A 26,019-nucleotide genomic window follows, 5' to 3' on the forward strand; every position below is an offset into this window, starting at 1 on the left:
AATGTGCTGGCTAGGGCAGCAGTCGAACATTTTCTGTATTCAGAAAGGACCGTACAGGACATGCAACATACGGTCGTGCATTATCCTGCTGAAATGTAGGGTTTCGCAGGGATCGAATGAAGGGTAGAGCCACGGGTCGTAACACATCTGAAATGTAACGTCCACTGTTCAAAGTGCCGTCAATGAGAACAAGAGGTGACCGAGACGGGTAACCAATGGCACCCCATACCATCATGCCGGGTGATACGCCAGTATGGCGATGACGAATACACGCTTCCAATGTGCATTCACCGCGATGTCGCCAAACACACATGCGACGATCATGATGCTGTAAACAGAACCTGGTTTCACCCGAAAAAATGACGTTTTGCCATTCATGCACCCAGGTTCGTCGTTGAGTACACCACCGCAGACGCTCCTGTATGTGATGCAGCGTCAAGGGTAACCGCAGCCGTGGTCTCCGATCTGATAGTCCATGCTGCTGCAAACGTCGTCGAACTGTTCGTGCAGATAGTTGTTGTCCTGCAAACGTCACCATCTGTTGACTCAGGGATCGAGACGTGGATGCACGATCCTTTACAGCGATGCAGATAAGATGCCTGTCATCTCGATTGCTAGTGATACGAGGCCGTTGGGATCAAGCACGGCGCTCCGTATTACCCTCCTGAACCCACCGATTCCATATTCTGCTAACAGTCATTGGATCTCGACCAACGCGAGCAGCACTGTCGCGATACGATAAACCGCAATTGCGATAGGCTGCAATCCGACCTTTATCAAAGTCAGAAACGTGATGGTACGCATTTCTCCTCCTTATACGAGTCATCACAACAACGTTTCACCAGGCAACGGCGGTCAACTGCTGTTTGTGTATGAGAAATCGGTTGGAAACTTTCCTTATGTCAGCACGTTGTAGGTGTCGCCACCGGCGCCAACCTTGTGTGAATGCTCTGAAAAGCTAATCATTTGCATGTCACAGCATCTTCTTCCTGTCGGTTAAATTTCGCGTCCGTAGCACGTCATCTTCGTGGTATATCAATTTTAATGGCCAGTAGTGTAATTGAGGCGCTAAATTTATGATACAGGGTTATTCAAATAGATGAACCCGGTTTAATTAATTTTTATTTCGTGAAATGTAGTTCAGTATAAAGACCATTGGGAAGATCTTGAGACAGAAAAGCTTCTGGCCACAAATCAGCACGGATTTAGAAAGCAACGCTCGTGCGAAATTCGCCTTGCCCTTTTCTCACACGATATCCTGCAAACCATGGCTGAAAGGCCTTATCACGAGCGGCGTCTTTCCATTAGGCTACCGTAGTATGTTTCACGCTCGGACCTAAGCTACCATGTGTCATCAACTATGTATCTACAACCTGCACTCATACATCCATTATGTATATTTCCGTGCAAAGGAGACATTTTAATGCAGGCAAGCCCGAAGGAACGCTGCGTCGTACTTCTGAACAACACAGTCACTGTGTGCCGGACCGAGACTCGAACTCGGGACCTTTGCCTTTCGCGGGCAAGTGCTCTACCAACTGAGCTATATTGCTCTAGTTGTCTGAGGGTTTACTAATTCTTGCTGCCGACGTGAAACGACTCACGTCCCGTCCTCACAGCTTTACTACTGCCAGTACCTCGTCTCCTACCTTCCAAACTTTACAGATGCCATGTCTTCGCAGTATCCTTTCTTTGAGGAGTGTTAGTTCTGCGAGGTGAGCAGGAGAGCTTCTGTAAAGTTTGGAAGGCAGGAGACTAGGTACTGGCAGAAGTAAAGCTGTGAGGACGGGACGTGAGTCGTGCTTGGGTAACTCAGTTGGTAGAGCACTTGCCTGCGAAAGGCAAAGTTCCCGAGTTCGAGTCTCGGTCCGCCAGGAAGTTTCAAGTTGTTGAGAATTCGCCGTTATCGAATTAACCTGTTATCAATATCTGGATATGATTTAACTAGCAGCCGAAACTGAGCGACATCGGTTTTACGTCAGTCACACTATCATAGGAGTCACGTATTATATCTACTGTTATGATGCTGTTTCCACAACAGTATAGCAGCTAAAAGTAGCATCAGAACATTCAAAGCTGTGTGCCATCTTTGCTCGAAGTTTTTATTTCTTTCTAAGAACCTTGTGTCACACATTATCAATGTATAACCTATAAATGGCAGAAGAAATGTAGAAGCTACTGGCGTGCATGAATGAACGCATTGGCGCGACATCATTGAGATTTTCCCATGATATTTCAAAATCCACTGAATGAAAGAGAGTTTTAAATATTCCGTCTATATTGCTCTAGTTGTCTGAGGGTTTACTAATTCTTGCTGCCGACGTGAAACGATAACAGACGAACGACTTGGGGAATTATTTCGCAGTTCTTGATAAAAAAGCAGTTTGTAAGGGAAAAATTGTACAATTTCGAAGAACTTGAAGAACATCCAAAGATCATAAATATCAGTGCACTCACTTTTAAAACAGGGACAGTAATTCCAAAAAGCAGCGTATTAGGCAGTATGATGAGTAACTGAGTAAAGGTAGAAAATTTAGTGTTGAAACCAGGATTGTAATTTTATTCATTTTCTATCTATCGCAATTGCGTTTCAGTGTGTAACACTTCCCGTCCGACTTAACTGGACGACAAATTCCCTCCGCACACGGCAGCTGAGATGCGCTCCCAGCTGCGGTGTCGGCGATGCCACGTGGTAGCCAATAAGCTTCAGTATAATGAATGCCGCCCGAGAGATAGGTATGCAGGGTCGGGCGTACATAGATTGGGATGCATTGACTACGAAAGGTCATACGAGTCTATAGGCCAGACTGGCAAAAGTTCAAAATCATGTTTAGGGAGTGCTTGTTAACTAATATAGGTCAGATTAACCAAAATTCCTTATTTGCTGAGCATCTCAAGTCCAGCGTGCACCAGTCTCCCACATTACAAAACCTGAGGATACTAGACCTTGCTCAGAAGGAGGAGAAGTTGAATATACTAGAGGAGCTGGAAATGGTTAAACATCTCGATGTTGACAAGGACAGGTTTCTAAATGATCGACTGATTAGTAGTAATCAAATATATTATGGTACTATGTTACCAATGTTCCGAATGTTACCGCAATGATTATTTTATGTCGACAGTATCACTCTCAATTTGTTGGCTTCTTGTGCTGGAAGTTGGGAACCACATTTTAGAGGGGGTTACGTAAATATTATATTTGTTATACACAAGACATGTCATAACATCAATACAACATCCCTAGCTATTTGCAGATCCCATAGATATCAAACAAATCTTCTGAAACTGTACTTTCAGATCTCTGTGAGAAATCCATATTTTGAATGTTGTAACCAGATAATTATCCCATATATAGCTATCGTAAATTGGGGCTCAACTAAAAATCATGATAGGGTGATAGTTTCAAAGGGAATCTAGTCTTTTTGCTAATTACAAAACTGTATCACGCATGGAAAAATGAATCCACCGTCCAGTATCAGAATCCAATCAAACGATGTTTTCAAAAATATAGCTCGTTCAACTAATGTTAGAGGACAAAAGCTAGTGTTCTACATCTACAATTCGACTAAAAACACATCAGGTGAATTAATATTAACAAAATATTTAGACATATTACTCTCAATGTTCTGCTGTCCATAATCTTTGAAATATAGCTGTCACGCGAAATATAAGGCAAGTTTTAAAGGTAGCCCACCAAATGCTTTAAGATGGTATACTTTACACAACATTTTATAACAATTTTAAATTTCGTAAAAATTTCATGTATTTTAGTATGCTTAGGGGGCAGAACGATCTGTAGATGGAATAGATGACTCAAATATTGTTGCTACCATATTTATGTACATTCCAACTGATTTAATTTACAATTGATAAGCCCTTTTGAGTTAAAAGTATTATAAATTAAATAACTGCTTGTGACCAGAAAGCTTACTTCTACTACGAAATACATATTTATACTTTGTTTTCGTGACAGCACATTTCCTAATCTGTTTGAAGGACGCCAGCAGCAATTTAGTGTAAGATGTCGTGAGGGCAGTTCGTGTAACTTACCTTTCATGTAGTTTTTGTTATTTTCTGCAAAAAGTAAGTAAACAACTCTGAAGCAATATCGCCGACGTTTTGTTATTGTGGATCTTGTATGAATTGTAATTTCTGTGAGCGGTGTTTACCAGTAATCCATGTTCTCTGAATTAATGCTTCTACATCGTGGAACCTAGCACAAGTGAACCCAGGGATCAACCTTTTGTTATTGTCTGCAAAAAGTAAGTAAACAACTCTGAAGCAGTATCGCCGACGTTTTGTTATTGTGGATCTTGTATGAATTGTGATTTCTGTGAGCGGTGTTTACCAATAATCCATGTTCTCTGAATTAATGCTTCTACATCTTGGAACCTAGCACAAGTGAACCCAGGGATCAATCTCCTGGAATGATTTGCAGTCAATATAATTCTTCATTGAATCGATTAAATCTATTACTGTTTATGAATTTGTGACATCATTGAACTTATGCGGCTCAGATTTTTAGTTGATTGCGGACATGATAGCAAACGCCACAGATTGCGATGTTGAGCGTGTATTGCTAGTAAGTATTCACGTAAAGCATGTGGCTTCACACTATATAAAACTTCGTGCCAGACTAAAACTGTGTGCCAGACCGAGACTCTAACTACTGCACTGCACATTGATATGGGGATGACAATTCGGAACAGCTAAAAATAATTATCTAAAAATACCAAACTAATTACAGCAGGTGTTTCATTACGTTACCATAAAATTTTGTGCATATGATTAAGGAACCCAAGGTGAATTCAAAATGTCTAAGCAAGATAAGCCACATACCTTTGATGTCCTTGAGACAAGTGCCTTTGTATGTTTCATGGTAGCCCTCAGCACACGCGCAGGTGCCGTTCGAGCATATGGAACCACTGTAGTAGCAGTCCAGTGTTTCTGAACACTCGTCATTCAGAGCTGGAAAGGTAGAAATAGAGGGAATGAATTGATGAAGCGGCCAGTCTTTCTAATTAACTATATGATCTGCTGGATATAAGCGAAAAAAATGACGATAAAGTGACTGTCGGTGGGTTATTACCGTTTGTAAAATTACGCTTGATCTCGATATTTTCTTGTAAAAAGTTACTAAGCTCACTCCATCATTACTAACATTTTTAAGCTGCGATTGTGTAAGGTGAAACAATTTCATTGTAATAAACTATACAGGACGTTCCAGGTTGCACAACTTGGGCCAAAACAGTTTCTGGAAATATGTAACCGGTTTTCGAATAGGTCAGGAGTTTGAAGTTGTTATAGGACCCCTGGTTGAAGGTAACAATTATAGAGCATAGTAGTATCTATGAGCATTATGGCCCACTTTGTTTACAAATAATAAAGTTATTTGTTTATATTACATGATCCAGTCACTGACCCAAAATCCGAATTGTTGGCAGCCATACTCCTCCCTATCTATTAAATGACTAGCAACAACCTGTCTCTTCTATTATGTGACAAGGCACACTCCCCTACCCCTCAGTCTATGTCAAACCAATCACAGTGAAGTTTTAAAAATGAAACAGCCAATCAAAACCAGTCAAGATGACATAAACAGCCCAGTTGTGTTGGTGGGAAATCTCTCCCTACCCCAACCTCTCCTTACTCGGAATCACAGTGAGCTATTAAAATGACGCATCGAATAAATAAATTTAAAAAATCCAAGATGTCGGAACGGAATTAATTGTAGTATATACCCCAAGCTCCATCCATCTCCTCACCAGCCAGTCAGAGTTAGCAATAAAGCTATAATTCAAAATGCCGCCTAGTTGCATTATTTCCACAATATTTACGTCAAATTGCGTAAACACACACACTGCATAATGTACTGCCACCCTCCATTATCCTTAAATCGGAGCCCAATAATATACCTGCCAATACAATGAGAAAGCCAATTACAACGTAGTCCCATCTTGGTTATGCTCAAAAATAGCACATGTACTGTGTAAAGAAAGTATGTTGGCAGTATTTACATCTCTACTTGAACTGCGTAAAAGGAGGCCAAAAATATGATCAACTATGTTTTTATTACTGACTACAAAAAATTGTTTGTAGAGTGGCTTGCAAATCGAATGTATGAATTTCACTGGAAGCTATTCATCATTTGCTATGGAATAATAGAACGAGTAAAAATATTCTCTCTATGAAAAGGTAAAACGAGCGTTTGCTTACGCAATGTAATTAATGAATTAGTAATACAAGTTTCGTTGAGAATTATTTAATTTTCTCAGAATGTGGCAGGAATATCGAACTCTTGGTGAAATTTAGTCATGAGATTAACATACACAATTCTAGGAACTTTAAGCTGTAAATCAGATCTACAGTCGTGTTCATGTGCGTGTCTCTGCAACCAGTTTTTAAGAATTTAGATAAGTTTAATGTGTGATACAAAAAACGAACTACTATCATTACTAAGCTATGATTTATTTAATTAGTTCAAATAAGCAAGCTACGTGTATTTCATTAAGTTATACAGACAATTCAGACACAGAAATATTTAATTGGAAGGTCCATAGGGCTAGCAAGTGTAGTACAGCCGTTAAACGTTCATTGTTAATGAGTGTTACTAGCGAAAATGTCTTTGTCAATAGTGCCAATATGCAAACTGTGCGTATTTTAATAAGTAATGCAAGTGTGCAAAATCTTATACAGAATTTAACAGGCGTAAGTGAAGGTTTCTTATATGTGGTACCTTAATGTTTGCACACACCAGTGTGTTGGTTGTTATTTATCTGAATCAATCAGTCTTCTCACAGACAGGTTACAAATTTTATGATCTGATGCTTTCTGCATAGTCATAACGGCAGCACTAGGTGCTCTACGGCTTTAAGTATAGACTAACTGTTTTTCATACACGTATCCACACTTCAACATCTGACCTGCTGCTCAGGGAAAAATACACGTTAATGACCTGCACCCGCCACAGGTACTTGGAGGTACTAAATTACCTAAACCGTACTACTTCTAATAGCTACAATTATTAGCCTGTGAATGACGTAAGTAGTGAAGTAACGATTTTCAGTTTGCCGTCCTCAGTCACCAATAGAAATATTTGCACTTGTTCCCATTACATTCTGTGCATAATGCAATTTTTTTTCGCTCGAATTTTTCATAGAGATCTATAATTACAATTTGTTAATTATGATAAGCAAGCAACGTGTGTGAATATATATATATATATATATATATATATATATATATATATATATATATATATATATATATATATATGTGTGTGTGTGTTTGGTACTCGAAAATGATAAACAATTGTATCAAAAAATTTATTTTCGAGATATCGAGTCTGTCATCTTTGGAGATATTGCGTCTCTGTCGCGCTCTTTGTGTATGTGTGTGTGTGTGTGTGTGTGTGTGTGTGTGTGTGTGTGTGTACGAACAAGGCAGTAGTTGTTCGGTATAAGTGATATACGTACTGTAGTGAAAATCTTTGTCCTTCCTTCCTAAAGCTTAAGTGATAAGTCGTAGCTTAAGTGATAAAAACACCTTCCTTCCGTCCTAAAATGTATTCTGTGAGATTGTGTGTGGTTGTGTGAATGTGTGTATGTCTCGTGCTTTTTTTTTTACCATATCTTGCTGTTGAGTATAGGAAATACGGTTGCAGCGAGTCTTCATTTCCGACTGACAAACGTTTCAGAGAGCGAATGCAGCTGTTGATTTCGATTAGGTCCAGTCAATTAGCAGTCAATTGATTTTATGTTTATAGTGATACAGCATCTTCATCATTAGTACACCTAACTAATTACATCTAGAATGTCTATTTCTTTGTATGCTTCCCTTGTATTTTACCGTGCTAAGGTTAGATCTGATCTTGGAATGAGAACTGTCTACCATCAACAGGAGCAGCCCCGATATCATCTACATCTACATCTACACACATACCCCACAATCCAACATACGGTGCGTGGCGGAGGGTACCTCGTACCACAACTAGCATCTTCTCCCCCTGTTCCACTCCCAAACAGAACGAGGGAAAAATGACTGCCTATATGCCTCTGTACGAGCCCTAATCTCTCTTATCTTTGTGGTCTGTACGCGAAATATAAGTTTGCGGCAGTAAAATATACTGCAGTCAGCCTCAAACGCTGGTGCTCTAAATTTCCTCAGTAGCGATTCACATACCAGCTATGGCTCATTCAACGACACCAGCAGATAGACATTCCCTACCTCCAGTCATCCCGCAACCTCCCTCCCAAACCCAACCAAAACTACAATCAAAATAGAAGGCCGAGTACCAGTGATCGTCAGTGTGAAACTAAGAGAACCCAGCTAACCCTCCCAGATACCGATGACATGCCGGCTGAAATCATCTCAGAACAGCAGATGTCAGCCCACATTTCTCAATCCAAAGACAAGCCTAGCTCACATTCAGTGCTACATACCAGCAACGCAAATCCAGCAACTCATCCCTATGAGAGATTCCATCATCATTAAAACTGTCGGTTCCCATTCATCCCTCCTCCGAATTATCCCCTCTTTTGAAGGAAATGCTACCATTACGGACCTTACAAACCCCCCACCTAACCAGCTCCAACCTCCTCGCTTACTCGTCACATTCACAGCATGGATCGAAAGATCAACCTAGAGTACACCGACGAAGAGATCTTAAATGATATCGCAAGCAAGAATCAATGTATGCAAGACACTCCGCATTCAAATTGGTAATGGACATTGCTTCCTTGTATGTGTGTTCTCAGAATCACCTAAGACCACTGACACACTAATCAAAATGGGGCTTTGGTTTACCTCAGGAAGGATTCTGTAGAAGCAACTTGATACACTACACAAGAATATAGTTCCGGCGATGCTTACAATACAATGATCACCTGGCAGAACATTACAGAAATACACCTACCTGTCCTCACTGCACCAAAATTACCTTCACAAACAATGCATTAATCTAAACATATCTCGGATGCCATTTACAAACATACCCCACTCTGAACTCTCTCCTACGACCGTCCCACTCCTCCTCCACCTGCTATTGCCCTGTTTCGAAAACCATTCGTGCATACATAGAATTCCTTCCTACTCGCGACTGAGACGCGCTCATACTCCACTGACAGTTCTAGCGATATGTTCACAATTACTTACAAGCCAAATGTCGTCAGGACTTGCATATCACAGCACTAAACTGAACAAAACACCTATAAACTCTACAAAGTATTGGAAATAATTTCACAGACTCTCCAGAAGCAACCCCACTCCCACTTATCCCATTCTACATAGCAACAGACATTTCTAGGCAACCTCAACAAAGTCAACCGCTTCGAATCCCACTTGGAAGAGACATTCACCATCCCACATGATCCTAACTTTGATTACACCATGGACCCTTATGTGTATGTACTGTCCCACCTCTCGTACCATACTTCCAGTACCAGTACTTATACAGCACTCCATGAACAGAACTAAACACACCAGTATAGGCTGACGATATTACACAAACACTCGCTAAAGAGCAAAACACAGCGGCTAGTCATGATACAATTACCTATCGCCACCTCAAGGAAAGTCCCAGAGCCTGTCATGAAACCTTTGCCATCCTTCACACCTTTACAATACCATTCTGTACACAGTTTCTTAGCAAGAGCAGTAGAAAACATCTCAAGTTCTCCTCTTCCTGAAACCTGATGAGCCACCCTCACAAACATCAGCATATCAACCTTGCAGCCTCGGGTCAGTTTTCAGCAAAATTTTTGAAACTATTCTTACTCATCGAATCCATCAGCACCCTACAACCCACCTACCCATTCCCAATACCAAGTGTCGCTTTTGTCCCAACTATTACATCGACGACCAAATTCTTTACCTTAATCACCTGATTTCACATCAATTGAATAAACGGAAGTCCGCCATATTTGTCTCCCTTGATATCCAAAAAGTCTTCGCTTGGGTATGGGATTCTGCCCTGTGCCTCAAGGCTCTGCCCTTTCACCTCTCCTTTACATCCTGTAGTCTGCAGACATTTCCAAAAGCGCCAGCCCTAACATACCTTCTGCAATATGCTGTCGACAACGTCGACCTAGCCACTCATCATACACTTCAACTCTTCGATGCCTCACTCCAACTTCTAATCGAGTGGTGTAACATGTGGAAACTCGAAGTACATCCACACGAAAGCCAAGCCACCATCTTCGGTCGCACCACTTGGCGTTTCCGTCTTCCAGGTTACCGTCTCCCCCTTTGAGTAACACAGAAAAGTATTTAGAGATAACTTTTGACAGAAAACTAACTTTGAATGCACATCTCCTTATCATCCAATACAGAGTCTAAGCTACGAAAACTACTGACAGGTTGCACCTGAGGTGTACATCCTTTTACCATTATCCACACATATAAGTCCCTCATCCACCCCATTTTAATCTACACCCACGTTGCCTGGATGTCTGCCTCGCCTAAATTCTATAGTCCCTTGAAATACTAATAAAAAGTGCCCTTCACCTCGCCTGTCTTCCCCACCTAGCATCCTGCACCAATTCATCCACTTCCCATTCCTTATTCTATTTCTAGAGAATCTTCGGATCTAATACATTAATCGCAGAACACAGTCCCAACACTCAGTTTCCCACCTATCTAGATACCCTGTTGCGCTCTCACATCCATATTTTACCTTCCATGCACGTCCATGCCTTATCCATCCTCCAACTTTCTCTCCCCAACAATGAAATCCATCCAGAGATGTAACCCCCTACCTAACCATAATCACAATGCTCCCCCTCACACCATACTCCCATTTTCTTCTTCCTCCTTCATCCAACTTGGTGACTTTTAATCATACCTGCCCCCTAATCATACTCATCATTGTACCTTCATCATGATGGTTTCTTCCTGTGTATCCTAGCATCACCATTACACCATGGCATCATTCACATTCATCATTTTTATATTTTAACTGCAATAAAAATCGTCGAACGAGTTTTAAAAACAACTTCTACTTCCCATCTATGTGTATTTTACAAAATCTTCGTTTATTGTAATTTGTTTTTATCTCAAAATCATCATTATCATCCACCTACCTATTGATTAGAAAACATATTTTTTGTCAACTTTTATAGATTTTAACCATCTGCAATTACGGTTTGTGTAATACTTGGATAAAGAGCGGTTTTTATCTGCTGCCTGCCCGCCCCCGGTTGAGGGGGGGATTGAAATAACAATAAAGAAAAAAAGTCACAGATGTGAAACTGGTGAACCGGTCCGTAAATGAATTTTTGTAGTCAGTAGTGTAAATATATCTGAAGATATTTTTGGCCACATTTTACGCAACCCAGGTATTTTAGATATGTAAATCTTGCAAACAGAACTTTTTGCTAAATGATTAGGATGTTTATGAGCGTAGCCAAAATGGGGCTTAGCTCTTTCGTTTTATTGGTGGCTAAAACATTAGGTTCTTATTGCACGGTAGGAGAGGGAATTGGTACATTATGCAGTGCGTTTGCTTATGCAACTTTATGTAAATATTATGGAAATAATGCATCTAGATGGCATTTTTACACTTCATTTTAACACTAGATTATAACTTGCTAGAAGTGTAGAGCACAACTGATGTAGTTCTACAATGATGGATTTTTTATATTTCTTTACTTATAGGGTATTTCATCTTAATATTTCGCTGTGATTCGATGGAACGAGAAGGACAGGGCGGTGAAAGTGCTTTTAGTTTCCCACTAACACAACTGAGCTATTTCCGCTATCCTGAATTTTTGATTCGTTGTTTGATTTTTAATAATTCAATGTGGTTCTTTTGAGATAGGAGAGAGGATGGGACAGGGGGAGGGGAGGATGTGTGGCTTGTAATGTGATGGCTGTGTTTATCACGTGATAAAGGAGGGGGTATGGACGCCGCCAACTCGGCTTCTGAGGTCAGTGACCTTGGTAATGTGATGTAAACAAATTACTACTTCATGACCTGGAAAAAATGAGCCAAAATACTCATAGAAATTCTACTGAGCATACTTGAAGGAGGCTATGGGATGAGTATCAAATGAGGTATTTGGCTGGAAATAAGTAAGAAACAAAGAGGATTGCGTACGGGCTGAACATTAATGTCAGCGATGAAATGTTTGAAAACCGTAACTACGATATATTATTCACTTTGGTTTATGAATTAAGAATTCGCTCTTAAATCCGTGCACTATTATGAAATTAGCATGTCTTTTCGTGCAAAATATTGAAACGTGTCGCATACTTACACTAATTTTTTTTAAATATTTTCAACAGTTAGCTACTATACACGGTGAGGTCCTGTATTTACTGCATCTCGAGAAACTCCCTGTGTGACAGAGACGTCATTCTAAACAACGGTGCGAGATCCGGTGACCATCAGCGATGCGTTGTCACCCACATACTGTGTTGTTGAAGACTTATGAGTATTTTCAACGCATACAAGTAAAAACAGATCTGACGTGACCATGAAGCACAGCAGTATATTGCAACAGTGCAGATATAGGCAGAGAATTCTGCAACGTAAGAGTTGTCTGCGTCATAGATCTACGTCCTTCTTCCAACACGGAAGTCACCTAATTTAGAGTGTTTTAAACTCGATGTAATTTAAATTGCAAGAAGACAGGAAAAAATTGGTTTATTGCCCACACTCTTAATAAAACACAACAGTTTCAGAAAGCACCTAAGATTACCTTTGATTGGCCAGCAGAAATTTCTCTCTTCGACGAAGCGGAAGCCGTCGTCGCAGGCGCATTTGTAGTCCTTACAGACGGCATTCCCGAAGGAAAAGCAGTTTGCGTTCTCGGCGCAGCTGTAGTTCATCTTACGGGCTGTAGGAATTCAGAGGGATAGTATTAGTAACTTAAGACAAAAACAGCTCCCAGCCGTCTCACTTACAACAAATAATGCTACTAGTAACTTCATCTTTGAGCTACTAGAATGTGTCTTGCAAAATACACTGTCTCAATTAGAGAAACTTTGGCGTGTAGATAGGTGTTAACGAAAATCGCCACAAGACACTGGACCATCTCCGCTGTTGTTCTTCGGGTACTAATCAGTCTTCGTCGAAAAACCAATGATCGATACTGGCATACGTTCAATTTACACATCTTGATACAATATACCGTCCTATTATGTTCTTTTATCTATTGCACACTATCTGATCAAAACTGCCCGGACATCTGTTAATAAACGCTAACATGTGGTGTGTCCACCTTTCACCCTTATGACGTCTTGAAGACTGCTGGGGACAATGTCAGTGAGTTGTCTGAACGTCTATGGAGGAATGGCAGCCAATTCTTCCTCAAGAGCCGAAACCAGAGAAGGTAGTGATGGACGTTGGGGACTTACGCCTAAGATGTTCCATTGGGTTTAGGTTCGGACTCTGGACACTGCAGTCCACTTCAGGAGCAATATTGTCCACAAACCATTGCCTCAAAGATGTTGCTTTATGATGGTTATATTACCATGTTGATAGGACGATTCGTTGTCTCCGAACTTTTCCACTAGTGTACACAACACACAAAGCTGTAAAATGTATTCATAGCCTTACCCATTAAGCGTTTTCTTAAGGAAATAAGAGGACCGCATCCTAACCACGGAAAACATCCCCATACGGTAACAGCACCACCTCCTCTCTTCACTATTTGAAATTATGTCAGGCAAACTTCTCCAGACATTCCATCGGACTTCCACAGAGTATAGCGTGATTTCTCACACCCAAATCACTCATGTGCAGCTATCCCCTATCCAGAGACGTCGCTCTTTACGCCACGTCAAGTCTCACTAAGCACTGAGTACAGAAATACGTGGCTTATGAGGAATTGCTCGGTCTTTCTACACCTATGTTTTCAACTCTCTGCGCACAATCATTGTGCTAGCTGGACTGCCGGTAGCACTTTTGAACTCACGAATCGTTTCCTATGCCGATTTCGTGCAATTTTGTACAACCATATTCTACAATACTTAACGGTCCCTGTACGTCAGCACATCCACATTCTTGGCCCAGTCTCAGCTGAGATTCTACCTCGCGTATTCACTTCAGTCACATGACTAGCACTCGTATCGGGGAGTTTTAGAAGGGTTGAGATGTATCTGATGGATTTGTTACTTAGGTGACATCCAATGACAAGTCCACGTTCGAAGCCAGTGAACTCTCCTTGTTACTGTTTCTCCACCAATTATACAACACTCTGGGACTCCCTCTGATGGCATCTGTTCTTTCGGACATATCGTTAAGGCTAACCTGCTGATGACCTTCTTCAATGCGGATGCACACGAATTGCTTGAATTCTTGTGGGACTCGGTGGATTGTCTGCCACGAGTAATGGGTATAATGGCAGGCGCGCTACGAATGTAGTGAATGTGGGTTTCACTGGGAGCATGCAAGTGATAAGTCCCTGAAGTTGCACTACCCTCTGTGCCCTCGGTGACTCAGATGGATAGAGTGCCTGACATGTAAGCAGGAGATCCCAGCTTAGAGTCCCGGTCGGGGCACACATTTTCAACTGTCCCCGTTGGTGTATATCAACGCCTGTCAGCAGCTAACGGTATTGATTTAATCGTAATTTCCGTCTTTATTGAACGGTCTGCCTATCAAGTTGTGAATTATGCATTTCACAGTGGTGTCCGGATACTTTTGATCACATAGTGTGTATATAAGTTATACAGAGACAACCTCTTAACAAAATCAGTCGAATCGTTCCTTGTCAGTCGAACGACATTGAAAAAAGTACTAACTTGGAAAAACAAACTGAGAGTGCAAGGATTAAAAACGAACTATTTTCCATTGCGTATTATTGCACGACCGTTTTCCGATCTTGAGCTGTGCTCTTACGCTGCACCGAGGCATGTGTCATCAAAGTCGATCCTCTCACTAGGTTTGAATGAGCAGTTTAGTATGGAGGAGTGGAAGGAGGAACAGGACTTAATATCCCGTCGGCGACGACGTCGTTATGGCCGGTCGTAAGCTCGGATGGGACAAGGAGATCGACCGTGTCCTTTCAAAGGAACTCTCATGACATTCACCGTAATCGATGTAACGAAATGGTGGCAAACATGTCTGGATGGCAGCATGGGGATTTGAGCTGTAGTCTTCCCGAGTACTAGTCCAGTGTCTTATCAATGCGCCATCCTCGTCAGCTTGTAAGTTGCCTCTTCAATGCCAACTTTCAATATTTCAATAATTTTCTTTCAGTAAATCGCGAACTTGTCATTGCTGAAACTTTGGAAAGATATTCTGCAACCAGTATCAACACCATACAGCATAGCTGTCCCTTAGAGGTGTTGTGGCGGAAGGGGGTCATCTCTGGCGGTTCCGGGAGATTTCAACTAATCAGTGTGCTGATGTTAGGAGTCTACGCTTGCGGATAGCCCTGTTCGTGGGCACTTGTTATTGCTGGACGGCGACGCTGGCGGCTAGATGGGGAGTTATCGGATCGGCAATCTTGGTGAGAAAGTTACGTTTTCGTGGTTATTCGAAGTTGTTGCTCATAGGCAAGATTTTGCTGTCAAATAATTAGTGTGGTGTTCGCATCCCACAACTTACTTTTCACTAATTTCACTTGCTAAGCTCTGAATGATTTCCGATCGTGAACTGGTATCCATGTGCATGGAGTAATGATTTTTCCCTGTCTTTATGGATTTTTTATGCTCGGACCTGGCTACAGCTTCGTGTTCTTGTCGCTCAGTCCGAAACGCTATGTAATCAACTCATTCTCTCCATCATTTCAGCTCATTTTATGATATTATTTGAATAGCGATTATATACGGTATAAGAGTCTTTGTGATTGCGGACACTTTCATTTGCACGTATTTCTCGGAAACGTAGTGGCTTGTGACCTATCTTTACTTGAATTGGAATCCATTGTTCAATCTGATTGCATACAGTGTTCTTCATTTTCATTCTTCTAAATCATCTACTGAATATTTACATATATTTTCGTGTGTACTTTGTCTGTCTCCGTTTCATATTCACGTACAGCCAGTTATTTACATTTGCCTGCCAGATTGTTGCACCTGACAAAGCTACCGAATTATCTCTGTTCTCAGATTTATAGTGTTTTTTCATGTATTTCCAACTGTGAAGGTAGTTTTTAACGACGTCGCTGATTGCATAAATCATGTGGTTGATTCTGCGAAGTTTGTGTGTTCAAGTTCCACATAGTAAATTACAGGGAGTGTTATGTTGATGTGTCCAGTATTATTTAATACGTCATCCATTTTCAAATCTTCCGAAGTACATAGTATTCAGGTGACTTTGATACTTATTGTCAGCAATTATTTAGTTTTCATATTTAAGTATTGCTAGTACAGAGAGGGATCTCGATCACCATTGCACAGTAGGTGTCGACTATAAGTTGGCCATTCTTACGCTTCAGTAATTCTGATACGGTCAACGAGTGCTTTTCAAGTAAAATTTTGTTCAGTTATTCATACTGTGCCTACATTCATTAAGTTGAGCGATTTATGTAAGTATGAGCTAACGATTCAATTTCTTTTTCATTATCGAAGTGAGATAGCCCTCCATAATTTATTAGTTTGTCATGAATTTGATTATAACGAGGCATAGTTTCACTAAACCAGGTCTTAAGTTTATTTGTGGTTGTACTTCAATTACTAAATAGAGTAGCCACTTTTCAAGCTTTTCGGAGACAGAAGACAAGGCCGTCGTAGCTCTTTCGCGGTCTCACACACATCCGTGCCCGATGCAGGATTCGAACCTGCGACCGTTCCGGATTGAAGCGCCTAGAGCCGCTCGGCCACAGCGGCCGCCTTTCTGTGTCAAGGCGAATCTTTGAAGGAGAAGAAGCCGTTTAAATTTTCGGCGGATTCTAACGGTTTCCAGTCTGGACAAATTGCTCAGTTCTCTCATAACCACAGTATCACAGATCATATTCGGGGACACTGCTCTGCACAATGAAAGGAATCTGGCTATGATTGTCTCTTTACTCCCAGACATTCCTTGGGCGGGCAAATCTGCACGTATAGCTGTACAGACATGCCCATTACGAGGTGCCACACAAAAGTTCCTGAAATACACAACTCAATAAAATTACACTTTGCCTGGATATTATTTACCACCATCACCTTATCACCTTCGAAATAGTGTCTCCTTTGGGTGGGGGTGGGGGGGGGGGAGAGGAGGGCGGGGGGGTTATACACAGCTCCGAGTGGTTTCTTCATGATCTGAGAGTTCCTTGGATCGTATTTTTCGTGATCCTGTTTAGTATCACTCGCTATTCTGTCTGAATACTTACAGGAGTAGTTGGAACAAATGAAGATGTGTGCGGGCTCTCTTTCAGGGCGACCACACAACTTTTGTTTGACATTACTCCTCAGGCACAGTCATTTTGCCAGAATTTATTTACAGTATAATGCGCATGAATCCACCTTTTGTCTAAATAAACTATTGGTACTTTCACATTTAATGCTGACTGCCTTTTTTTGAAACGAAGTCGTGTTATTAAACAAATGGAATATTCTGGTACCTTTTAAAAACAAATTTCGTAGAAAGTACGAGTGATATTTCCCTCGAAAAGCGGAAGAAGTGAATATTCTTATCTATCAAAATACCAATAGTTTTTCAGGAGTGAGATGGCCGTGTGTGAACGATGCTGAACTGATACGCATGGAATTTGGAGTTTGATAAAAGTCCTGTGAAAATTTGATTTTTGTCGGCGTCGAAATTGTCTGGTGCATGCAGCCTGAAGTAAGAGAGATGTCCGCTCTATTTACGTTACACGACGGTTTACCGTTGCCTTATTAACATGTGAAAAAACATTGCAGAAATCTAATGATATAAGACTTCCCTCTTAAATTAAAAGTAAATGCCATTGTGAAATAGTGTCCTTCATACAGTTTTCATTGTACTCGGAAAAATTTATGTAATCTACGTTTCTATGGAATCACACTAAAAATCATTTCAGAATAAAAACCGTCTTGATTACGAAGTTTCACCCTTTTGAGGCATCAACAGCTGGATATGTAACTCAACCGTCATAAAGCCTTATAAAATTGGAAATAGATAGCTCGATAGTTATTAACCTTCTTCTCAACGTCTTTGTAATAGTTAAACGTAATATCGCATCCTAGATAACTGAAGCGGGATAATTGTTCTAAAATATTATTAGTTATTATGATTTTCTATCTGACTGAATTATCTCCTTTGAAAGCCATTATCTCTGTCTTATTTTCAGATATAGTTGTAACAGTTCGTGTTTTGGCTAAATCTAGTCACCGCTCTTTGTTAATTATCTCCTGTTTCCCGTATAATTATCTGCTCATCAGTATATGAGTATTTGATTCCTAGCCCTATTTCATCATTAACTTCTTAACTAGATCGTCCATATATAAAGTAAATAGACTGTGTGACGAACTGCACCCTTGTTGAACACCTTGATTTATTAAAATTTCATAAGATATTTTTGAACCTGAAGTTATAACTATTGTTAGTATTTACAAGTTGACTCTTTAAGGTATTAATAAGGTGTTTAGGAATGCCTTTTATTTCCAATATTATCCAGAAAAGGGTCTTTTTACCGTAGCAAAGTCTTTCTCATAATCAATAAATGCCAAATCCCGACTTTTTCAATAATTTGTCTTATTATAAACACATTAACATTGCAAAATTGTTCTTCTGAGATTATTACATCAGCAATAGTTTTTAATCACTGAATAAGAATTTTCCCATAAATTTTATACCCTGAATTACTCGATTTCTCGAGTGTTTCCTACTGACTTTTTAAAATACAGAAATAACTTAAGCTTTACTCCCCAAGCCATCTTACGCTTGTTCTGTTCTTCAGGTATGGAACAGTTCTTCCAACAAATATTTAAAAAATGAAGGAAACAAGATTCTAAAATAATTCATTCGTATTTGCTTAATTCAGCGTTAATTCTATGTAGGGCAGTAGCTTTTCAATTTTTTTGTTAAATTTAAGACTGCTTTTAATTATTTTATTTCTATGTGATGTACAGAGTTGTTGTAAGTATGTGATAGAATAACTCTCTGCCCTATCTTCATCATACTATAAATTCTTTAATGATATATCCATTGATGATGTGTCATCATATTAATGTCGGCAGTATCTTTCTCCGTTTTACTGATATGCTTCATAAAGTTTAAACGACACATTCTGTCTTCCATAAATATCATGTTCAATATTAGCAATGAATTTGTCCCAGGATTCACTGTGGTATCCCTTTATTAACTCTTTGTTTTTTTTCTATTTATGTATTTTCCAGTCTTCATTTGTTCGTGTTTGTAAAAATTTTGTTTTTATTTAATACTATTGGCTATTTCTGTACTCCATATTTTCAGACTCCTTTTCCAGTTTGATACTTTAATTTTTGCCTAGTATCTCATTAGCTATTTTCAACGTTGATTTTAATCTTTGTGATTCTTGTTCCATAAAAACACGGGAGAACTGCCGGATGTCAGTAACGTCCTGCCACGTTATTTCGGCGCAGAGTCTTCTGGCCATCTTCAGGTGAGTGCCATTGTAGTAGTACTGGCGAGTACGCTTTTTTGTTCCTCTACTGTATTTCAGTTCCCCATAGGGGTGGGCTGGCAGCAGCATATGCACTGCTCTTCAGCCGAAAGATATAGAACATAGAATAGAAGACATTTAAAAATATACAAAGGAGAAAACATGGTGAACATAGATATAAAAAAGGGGGAACATCGTGGAAGACAATAGACAGAGCGAGTACGTGCTGAGCTCTGCTATTTAAAGCCATACTGAGGTGACATTGCGCATGCGCTGCTCAGTGTGCGCGTTCATAACAACTCCGTGCGCTGCGCCTCGCGCCCTCCACGGTGAAAGCTTGGCGTATCGATATCAGGTCGATTTTCATCTTTATGCAGATAACTATGTCGACTACGAAGTTTCTCTATAACAGGAGTCCAAGCAGAGTTTAGCTGATAACCGCTATCACTATTGATGAGTCTCGTTGTCACACAATCTTATTTCCACAGATTCATTGATAATCGAGCTCCAAAAGTTTGATGTATGGACCAAAATTTTTGTGTCGTTGTAATTCATGGAGTAGTCTGTGGTAATACAATGTTCGGCGATTGCGGACTTGGTGGGTTGGAGGAGGAGAGTATGCTGTTGGTGTTCCACAATGCGTTCATGCACAGTTCGTGTTGTTTGCCATATATATGATTTGCCACATTCACACGGAATCTTGTAAACACCTGATTTACGCAGGCCCAAGTCGTCTTTAACGGATCCCATCAGTGATGAAATTTTGGAAGGAGGCCGAAAGATGACTCTCACTTGATACTTTCTCAATATTCTGCCTATCTGTGAAGAAATATTCCCAATAAATGGTAGATAAGCAGTCGACCTGAAGGCCTCTTCTTCTTACTTGTTCCATCGTTTGTAGGTCTGCATCACTCTGTTCGCTTGCCTAGTTGAAAAGCCATTCTTCAGAAATACTTTTTTCAGGTGTTCCACATCAGCTTGAAGACGGTCAGCGTCAGAGGTGGTATGGGCACGGTGGAGTAAGGTTTTGAGAACGCCCATTGTTTGTGCTGGATGGTGGCAACTAGTAGCTTGCAGATACAGGTCTGTATGAGTGGGCTTTCTATACACCGAGTGACCAAGTGTGCCATCACTCTTACGTCGCACCAAGACGTCTAAAAACGGGAAGCAACCGTCTTTCTCCATCTCTATGATAAACTTTATGTTTTCATGTATGCAGTTCATGTGACGTAAAAATTCTTGGAGACGGTCCAAACCATGAGGCCACTCTATAAATGTGTCGTCAACGTATCGCCAAAATACTGTCGGTTTAAAAGAGGCAGAGTCGAGTGCTCTCTCCTCAAAATCTTCCATAAAAAGATTGGCCACCAGGGGAGACAAAGGACTTTCCATAGCGACACCGTCAGATTGTTCGTAAAATTCGTTGTTAAATATAAAATATGTAGAGGAGAGTGTGTGCTCAAACAACGCTGTAGTGTCAGCACCAAACATATTTCCAATGACGTGTAGTGAGTCCACAAGAGGCACCTTTGTGAAAAGAGAAACCACATCAAGACTGATCAATAAGTCGTTACTTTGCAGCTGTAGTGACTGAAATCGGCTGATAAATCACTGGAATTCTTTATGTGATGTGCACACATGCCTATCACTGGTTTGAGCAAAGATGCCAAAAATTTTGCTGGGTCGTAAGTGGCTGCTCCAATGTTACTCACAATTGGATGTAACGGCACATTTTCCTTGTGGATCTTAGGCAGTCCATATAGCCTAAGTGGAACTGAACTGTTTGGTTTCAGTCTCTTGATGACCTCCTTCGGTAGAGAACTATTTGATAAAAGTTCTGCTGTTTTTCGCACCACTCGGCTCGTGGGATCCTTGTGATTCTTCTTCAATATTGTCTTGGTTTCAACCATTTGAATTTTATATGAGGAGATTTTCGGACTCCAGAAAATTCGTAATAGATCAGAAAACACATTCAAAAATGTAGCGAGACGTCCGAGCCGCTGAACGGGCCAAAGTGTGGCTGACGAAGCGTGTTTTTCTTACGGAGAGGAGAGGCACTCACCGAGTCGGCAGAAGTTGTTGACGGGGTCGGGCGCCCAGCGCGGTCCGCAGTGGCAGGTGGCGCTCCGGGAGCTGTCCGTGACGCCGCAGCGCGCCCCGGCGATGTGCGAGCAGTCGGCGTCCGCTGTGCACGACTCCCCCAGCTCTGCGAAAAACGTACACACTTACCGTCTACATCACTACCCGTTAACATCCCTTCAGCTTCCAGTGTGCATCAGCGTGTTTAAAACCTGTGCGCTTCGGGCTACACGTGCACCTGATAGTGATGAAATGGCGTTGTGAAAATGGCACCTGAGTATGCCGACGTGGTTTGAAATGATCACCCTTCTATCCCAGCTGACTGTGTTGACCGTTGTCTAAAGTGTCAAATTCTTTTCTGCTGCAGGCTTCAGTTTCCCTGCCCTCACGCTGGACCACAGTGATGGTGGCCAAGAACGGTTAAAATTAAGGACAGGACTACATTAAATATACACTGTCTGACAAAAACGTTGAGCGATCAGAAGGGGAAGAGGAAACGAAACTGAACTTATTTACTTGGGGGGAGGGGGTGAGTTCAAAAATGGTTCAAATGGCTCTGAGCACTGTGGGACTAACCATCTGTGGTCATCAGTTCCCTAGAACTTAGAACTACTTAAACCTAACTAACCTAAGTACATCACACACATCCATGACCGTGGCAGTATTCGAACCTGCGACCGTAGCGGTCACGCGGTTCCAGACCGAAGCGCCTAGAGCCGCACGGCCACACCGGCCGGCCGGAGGGGGTGAGTGATGTTATTTCAGGTTTTAAGAAATTGAGTCAGATATGAAAGAACTTCGCAGTATGAGCCCTCTTATCAGTGTGACTTACCGCCATTTAACCATCGGACAGAGTCCCGTATGGACGACATAGTAATAAGCATCCCTGTCCTAGGGAACAAACTTGAATATTTGAAAGCAAATAAATCACCAGGTCCGGATGGAACCGCAATTCGATTTTACAGAGAGTACTCTACGGCACTGGCCCCTTACCTAGCTTGCATTTTTCATGAATCTCTCGCCCAGCACAAAATCCCAAGCTACTGGAAAAAGCGCAGTTGACTACGGTATATAATAAGCGCCAACGGGGACCAGCAAAATTACAGACCTATATCCCTAACTTCCGTTTGCTGCAGAATGGTTCAAATGGCTCTGAGCACTATGGGACTTAACATCTGAGGTCATCTGTCTCCTAGACTTAGAACTACTTAAACCTAACTAACCTAAGGGCATCACACACATCCATGCCCGAGGCAGGATTCGAACCTGCGACCGTAGCGGTCACGCGGCTCCAGACTGTAGCGCCTAGAACCGCACGGCCACAACGGCCGGCTGCTGCAGAATCCTTGGACGTATTCTCAGTTCGAATATAACAAACTTTCTTGAGACTGAGAAGTTTACGACCACGAATGAGCATGGTTTTAGAAAGCATCGCTAGTGCGAAACTCAGCTTGCCCTTTTCTCGCATGATATACTGCGAACTATGGATGAAGGCAGCAGACAGATTCCAAATTTATAGATTTCCGGAAAGTGTTTGACACGGTGCCCCACTACAGGTTGTTAATGAAGGAACGACCATATGGAATAAGTTCACAAATATCAGTGGCTAGAAGACTTCTCATGTAATAAAACCCAGCTTTTTGTCCTCGACGGCGAATGTTTAGCAGCGACAAGAGTAACGTCAGGAGTAGCTTCAGGGAAGTGTGATAGGACCGCTACTGTTCTCTAGATACGTAAATGATTTCGCGGACAGGGTGGGCATTAATGTGCAGTTGTTTGTTGATGATGCCGTGATGTGCGATAAGGTGTTGGAGTTGAGTGACTGTAGGAAGATTCAAGAAGACTTAGACAAAATTTGTAATTGGTGAGATGAATGGCAGCTACCTCTAAATGTGGATAAATGTAATTTAACGCTGATGAGTAGGAAGAACAAAGCTGTAATATTCGGATACAGAATTGCTAGTGTCCTGCTTGACACAGCTAAATCGTTTAGGTATGTGGGCGTAAAGTTGCAAAGCGATGTGAGGTGGAACGAGCACTGTGAGAACTGTGGTAGGGAAGGCGAATGGTCGACTTCGGTTTATTGAGACAATTTTAGGGAAGAGTGATTCACCTCTAGAGGAGGCTGCATATAGGACGCTGGTGCGACATATTCTTGGGTACTACTCGAGTGTTTGAGATCCGTATCAGGTAGGATTGAAAGAAGACATCGAAGCAATTCAGAGGCGGGCTTTTAAATTTGTTACCGGTAGGTTCGAATAACGTGTAAGTGTTACGGAGATGCTTCGAGAGCTCAAATGGAAGTTCCTGGAGGTAAAGCCGCGTTCTTTTCGAGGAACGCTGTTGAGAAAATTTAGAGAACTGGCATTTGAAGCTGATTGGCTAAAATGGCTCTGAGCACTACGGGACTTTAAGATCTATGGTCATCAGTCCCCTAGAACGTAGAACTACTTAAACCTAACTAACCTAAGGACATCACACAACACCCAGCCATCAAGAGGCAGAGAAAATCCCTGACCCCGCCGGGAATCGAACCCGGGAACCCGGGCGTGGGAAGCTGATTGCTGAAAGATTCTTTTACCGCCTGTATGCGTTGCGCAGAAGAACCACGAAGACAAGATACGAGAAATTAGGCCTGAAGACAGTCGTTTTTCCCTCGCTATGTTTGACAGTGGAACGGGAGAGGAAATGACTCGTAGTGGTACAGCGGCCCTCCGCCATGCACCGTACGGTGGCTTGCGCAGTATCTATATAGTTGCAGATGTAGACATGTAATTGATATCCTGTATACGGGCACTGGGATGGATCTGGGCCCACAGACGTTCTGTGTTGTATAAGAGACAGATCTGGTGTTGTGGATGGTCACAGGAGTACCTCAACATCACACAGACAGTTCATAGAGGCACAAATCGTGTGTGGATGGACATTGCCCTGTTGAAAAATGGCACCACAATACTGTCGCAACAGGGGTAACACATGAGGACACTGGATGTCCGTGACCTACCGTTGTACTGCAGAGTTCAAGCCTACGCATTGGGTGGTAATTCGTAGTCAGGTTTTTGTTAGCCTCTGACGAATGGTGCAAAAAGTATGTTACCTGTTCTCGGACGGCAGGCAGAGATGTGAGGGTGTTACACTGTGCTTGGTGCACAATATTGGCTATAATCTTTTGTGGTGGTCAGACGTGGTCGACCGCAACGTAAACGGCAATTATGCTTGCCCTTACGTTCCCAAGCAGTCCAACATCGGGGCACTGACACATCAGAATGCCCAAAACCTTTGGATATTGCACGATTTGACCAGCAAGCGACATGGAGACCACGATGAGGCCCTTTCCATCCTCTGTCAACTGCTGACAACGCTATCTCACACGAGTACTCGGCATGTCTATGCCCTTCACAGTGATCAGTCAACATCCGACGTTGTTCACGCCGGTTATATTACATATCCTACCGGAACTAGTAACAACGCTCAACACGAACAACACATAGCGTACGGATCTCCGTGCCGGCACGTTCACAGGAGCTCAGTCCGTCAGTTCACCTGATGATGGCGACATGTATGATCGCCGAAATATTGTGCTCGTTGGACACTGTAGACCGGCAGTACATTCGTGGATATTTTGATTATCAAATACGCCGGAAGAAACTCAAGAATCACAACACTAATACATTCCATTCTACCTGTCGCAGAAATTTACAGCCCTAATCATTTCTATACGTCCGAGTGCTGTAGAAGCGAATGAAGTAACGTTGACAACGGCAAGTTTTCCGGGTGCTTCAGACAGTGTATTTGAAGTTTCGTAGAGACGAATGAAAACATTTACACGAAATATCGCACACTTAAAAAGTCAGAACGCACTGAAATGAGTGCAATAACTGTTGTTACTGTAGAGATACTATGGCTTAGTGTCCCAAAACAGCGCTCGGCCAATAAGAAAAAGAATAAAACACAAACCCAGTTATGGAACGTAGACCAATACAGAAATCAAATGTGGAAAAGTGAAGGCGAGCGAGAGTGGGTCCGTGGGTCCGTGGGTCCGTATAGTAATGGAACAAGTCAGTAAAACATCAAAAATTTCCTTAGCGGTGACATACAAGGTGTCTGGGTAAGAGTGTGCAACAATTTAACGGGACATAGAGGATGCTCCCCCTTGAACAATTTGAGGTAGGGAACCTGGGGTAGGAGAAGCCAGCTTAGGGAGATAATAGGAATAAAATGACATTGCTGTGTATTTTTCTGTTTACATTATTTACCTGCAAATACCATCACTGACACAATGAACGTACCATTTGTACTGTATCTTAAAAATGTGCTGAAACCTACGGCTATCAACCACAATGCAAGTATGACATTGGCGAACAAGATTTTGACGCACCTGACAAACATATCTGGTGTGTTTCGAATCACATCACAGGCAGCTTCAATTCTGGCAACTAATTCC

The 26,019-nt window shown here is 41.6% G+C and overlaps 1 protein-coding gene across 1 annotated transcript in view; it reads right to left on the minus strand.

Annotated features, from left to right (window-relative positions):
• The window catches only part of LOC126187846 (prion-like-(Q/N-rich) domain-bearing protein 25), a 150,383-nt gene that overhangs the window by 30,635 nt on the left and 93,729 nt on the right, over positions 1 to 26,019 (minus strand). Inside the window, exons 7-9 of the mRNA XM_049929157.1 lie at positions 21,559 to 21,702; positions 12,699 to 12,836; positions 4,840 to 4,968 (exon numbers count right to left, since the gene is read on the minus strand). Of these exons, the coding sequence (XP_049785114.1) occupies positions 4,840 to 4,968; positions 12,699 to 12,836; positions 21,559 to 21,702 (411 nt within the window). The remainder of the gene's footprint in view (positions 1 to 4,839; positions 4,969 to 12,698; positions 12,837 to 21,558; positions 21,703 to 26,019) is intronic.

The sequence above is a fragment of the Schistocerca cancellata genome, chromosome 5 (genome assembly GCF_023864275.1).
Source record: "Schistocerca cancellata isolate TAMUIC-IGC-003103 chromosome 5, iqSchCanc2.1, whole genome shotgun sequence".
Classification (NCBI taxonomy): Eukaryota; Metazoa; Arthropoda; class Insecta; order Orthoptera; family Acrididae; genus Schistocerca; species Schistocerca cancellata.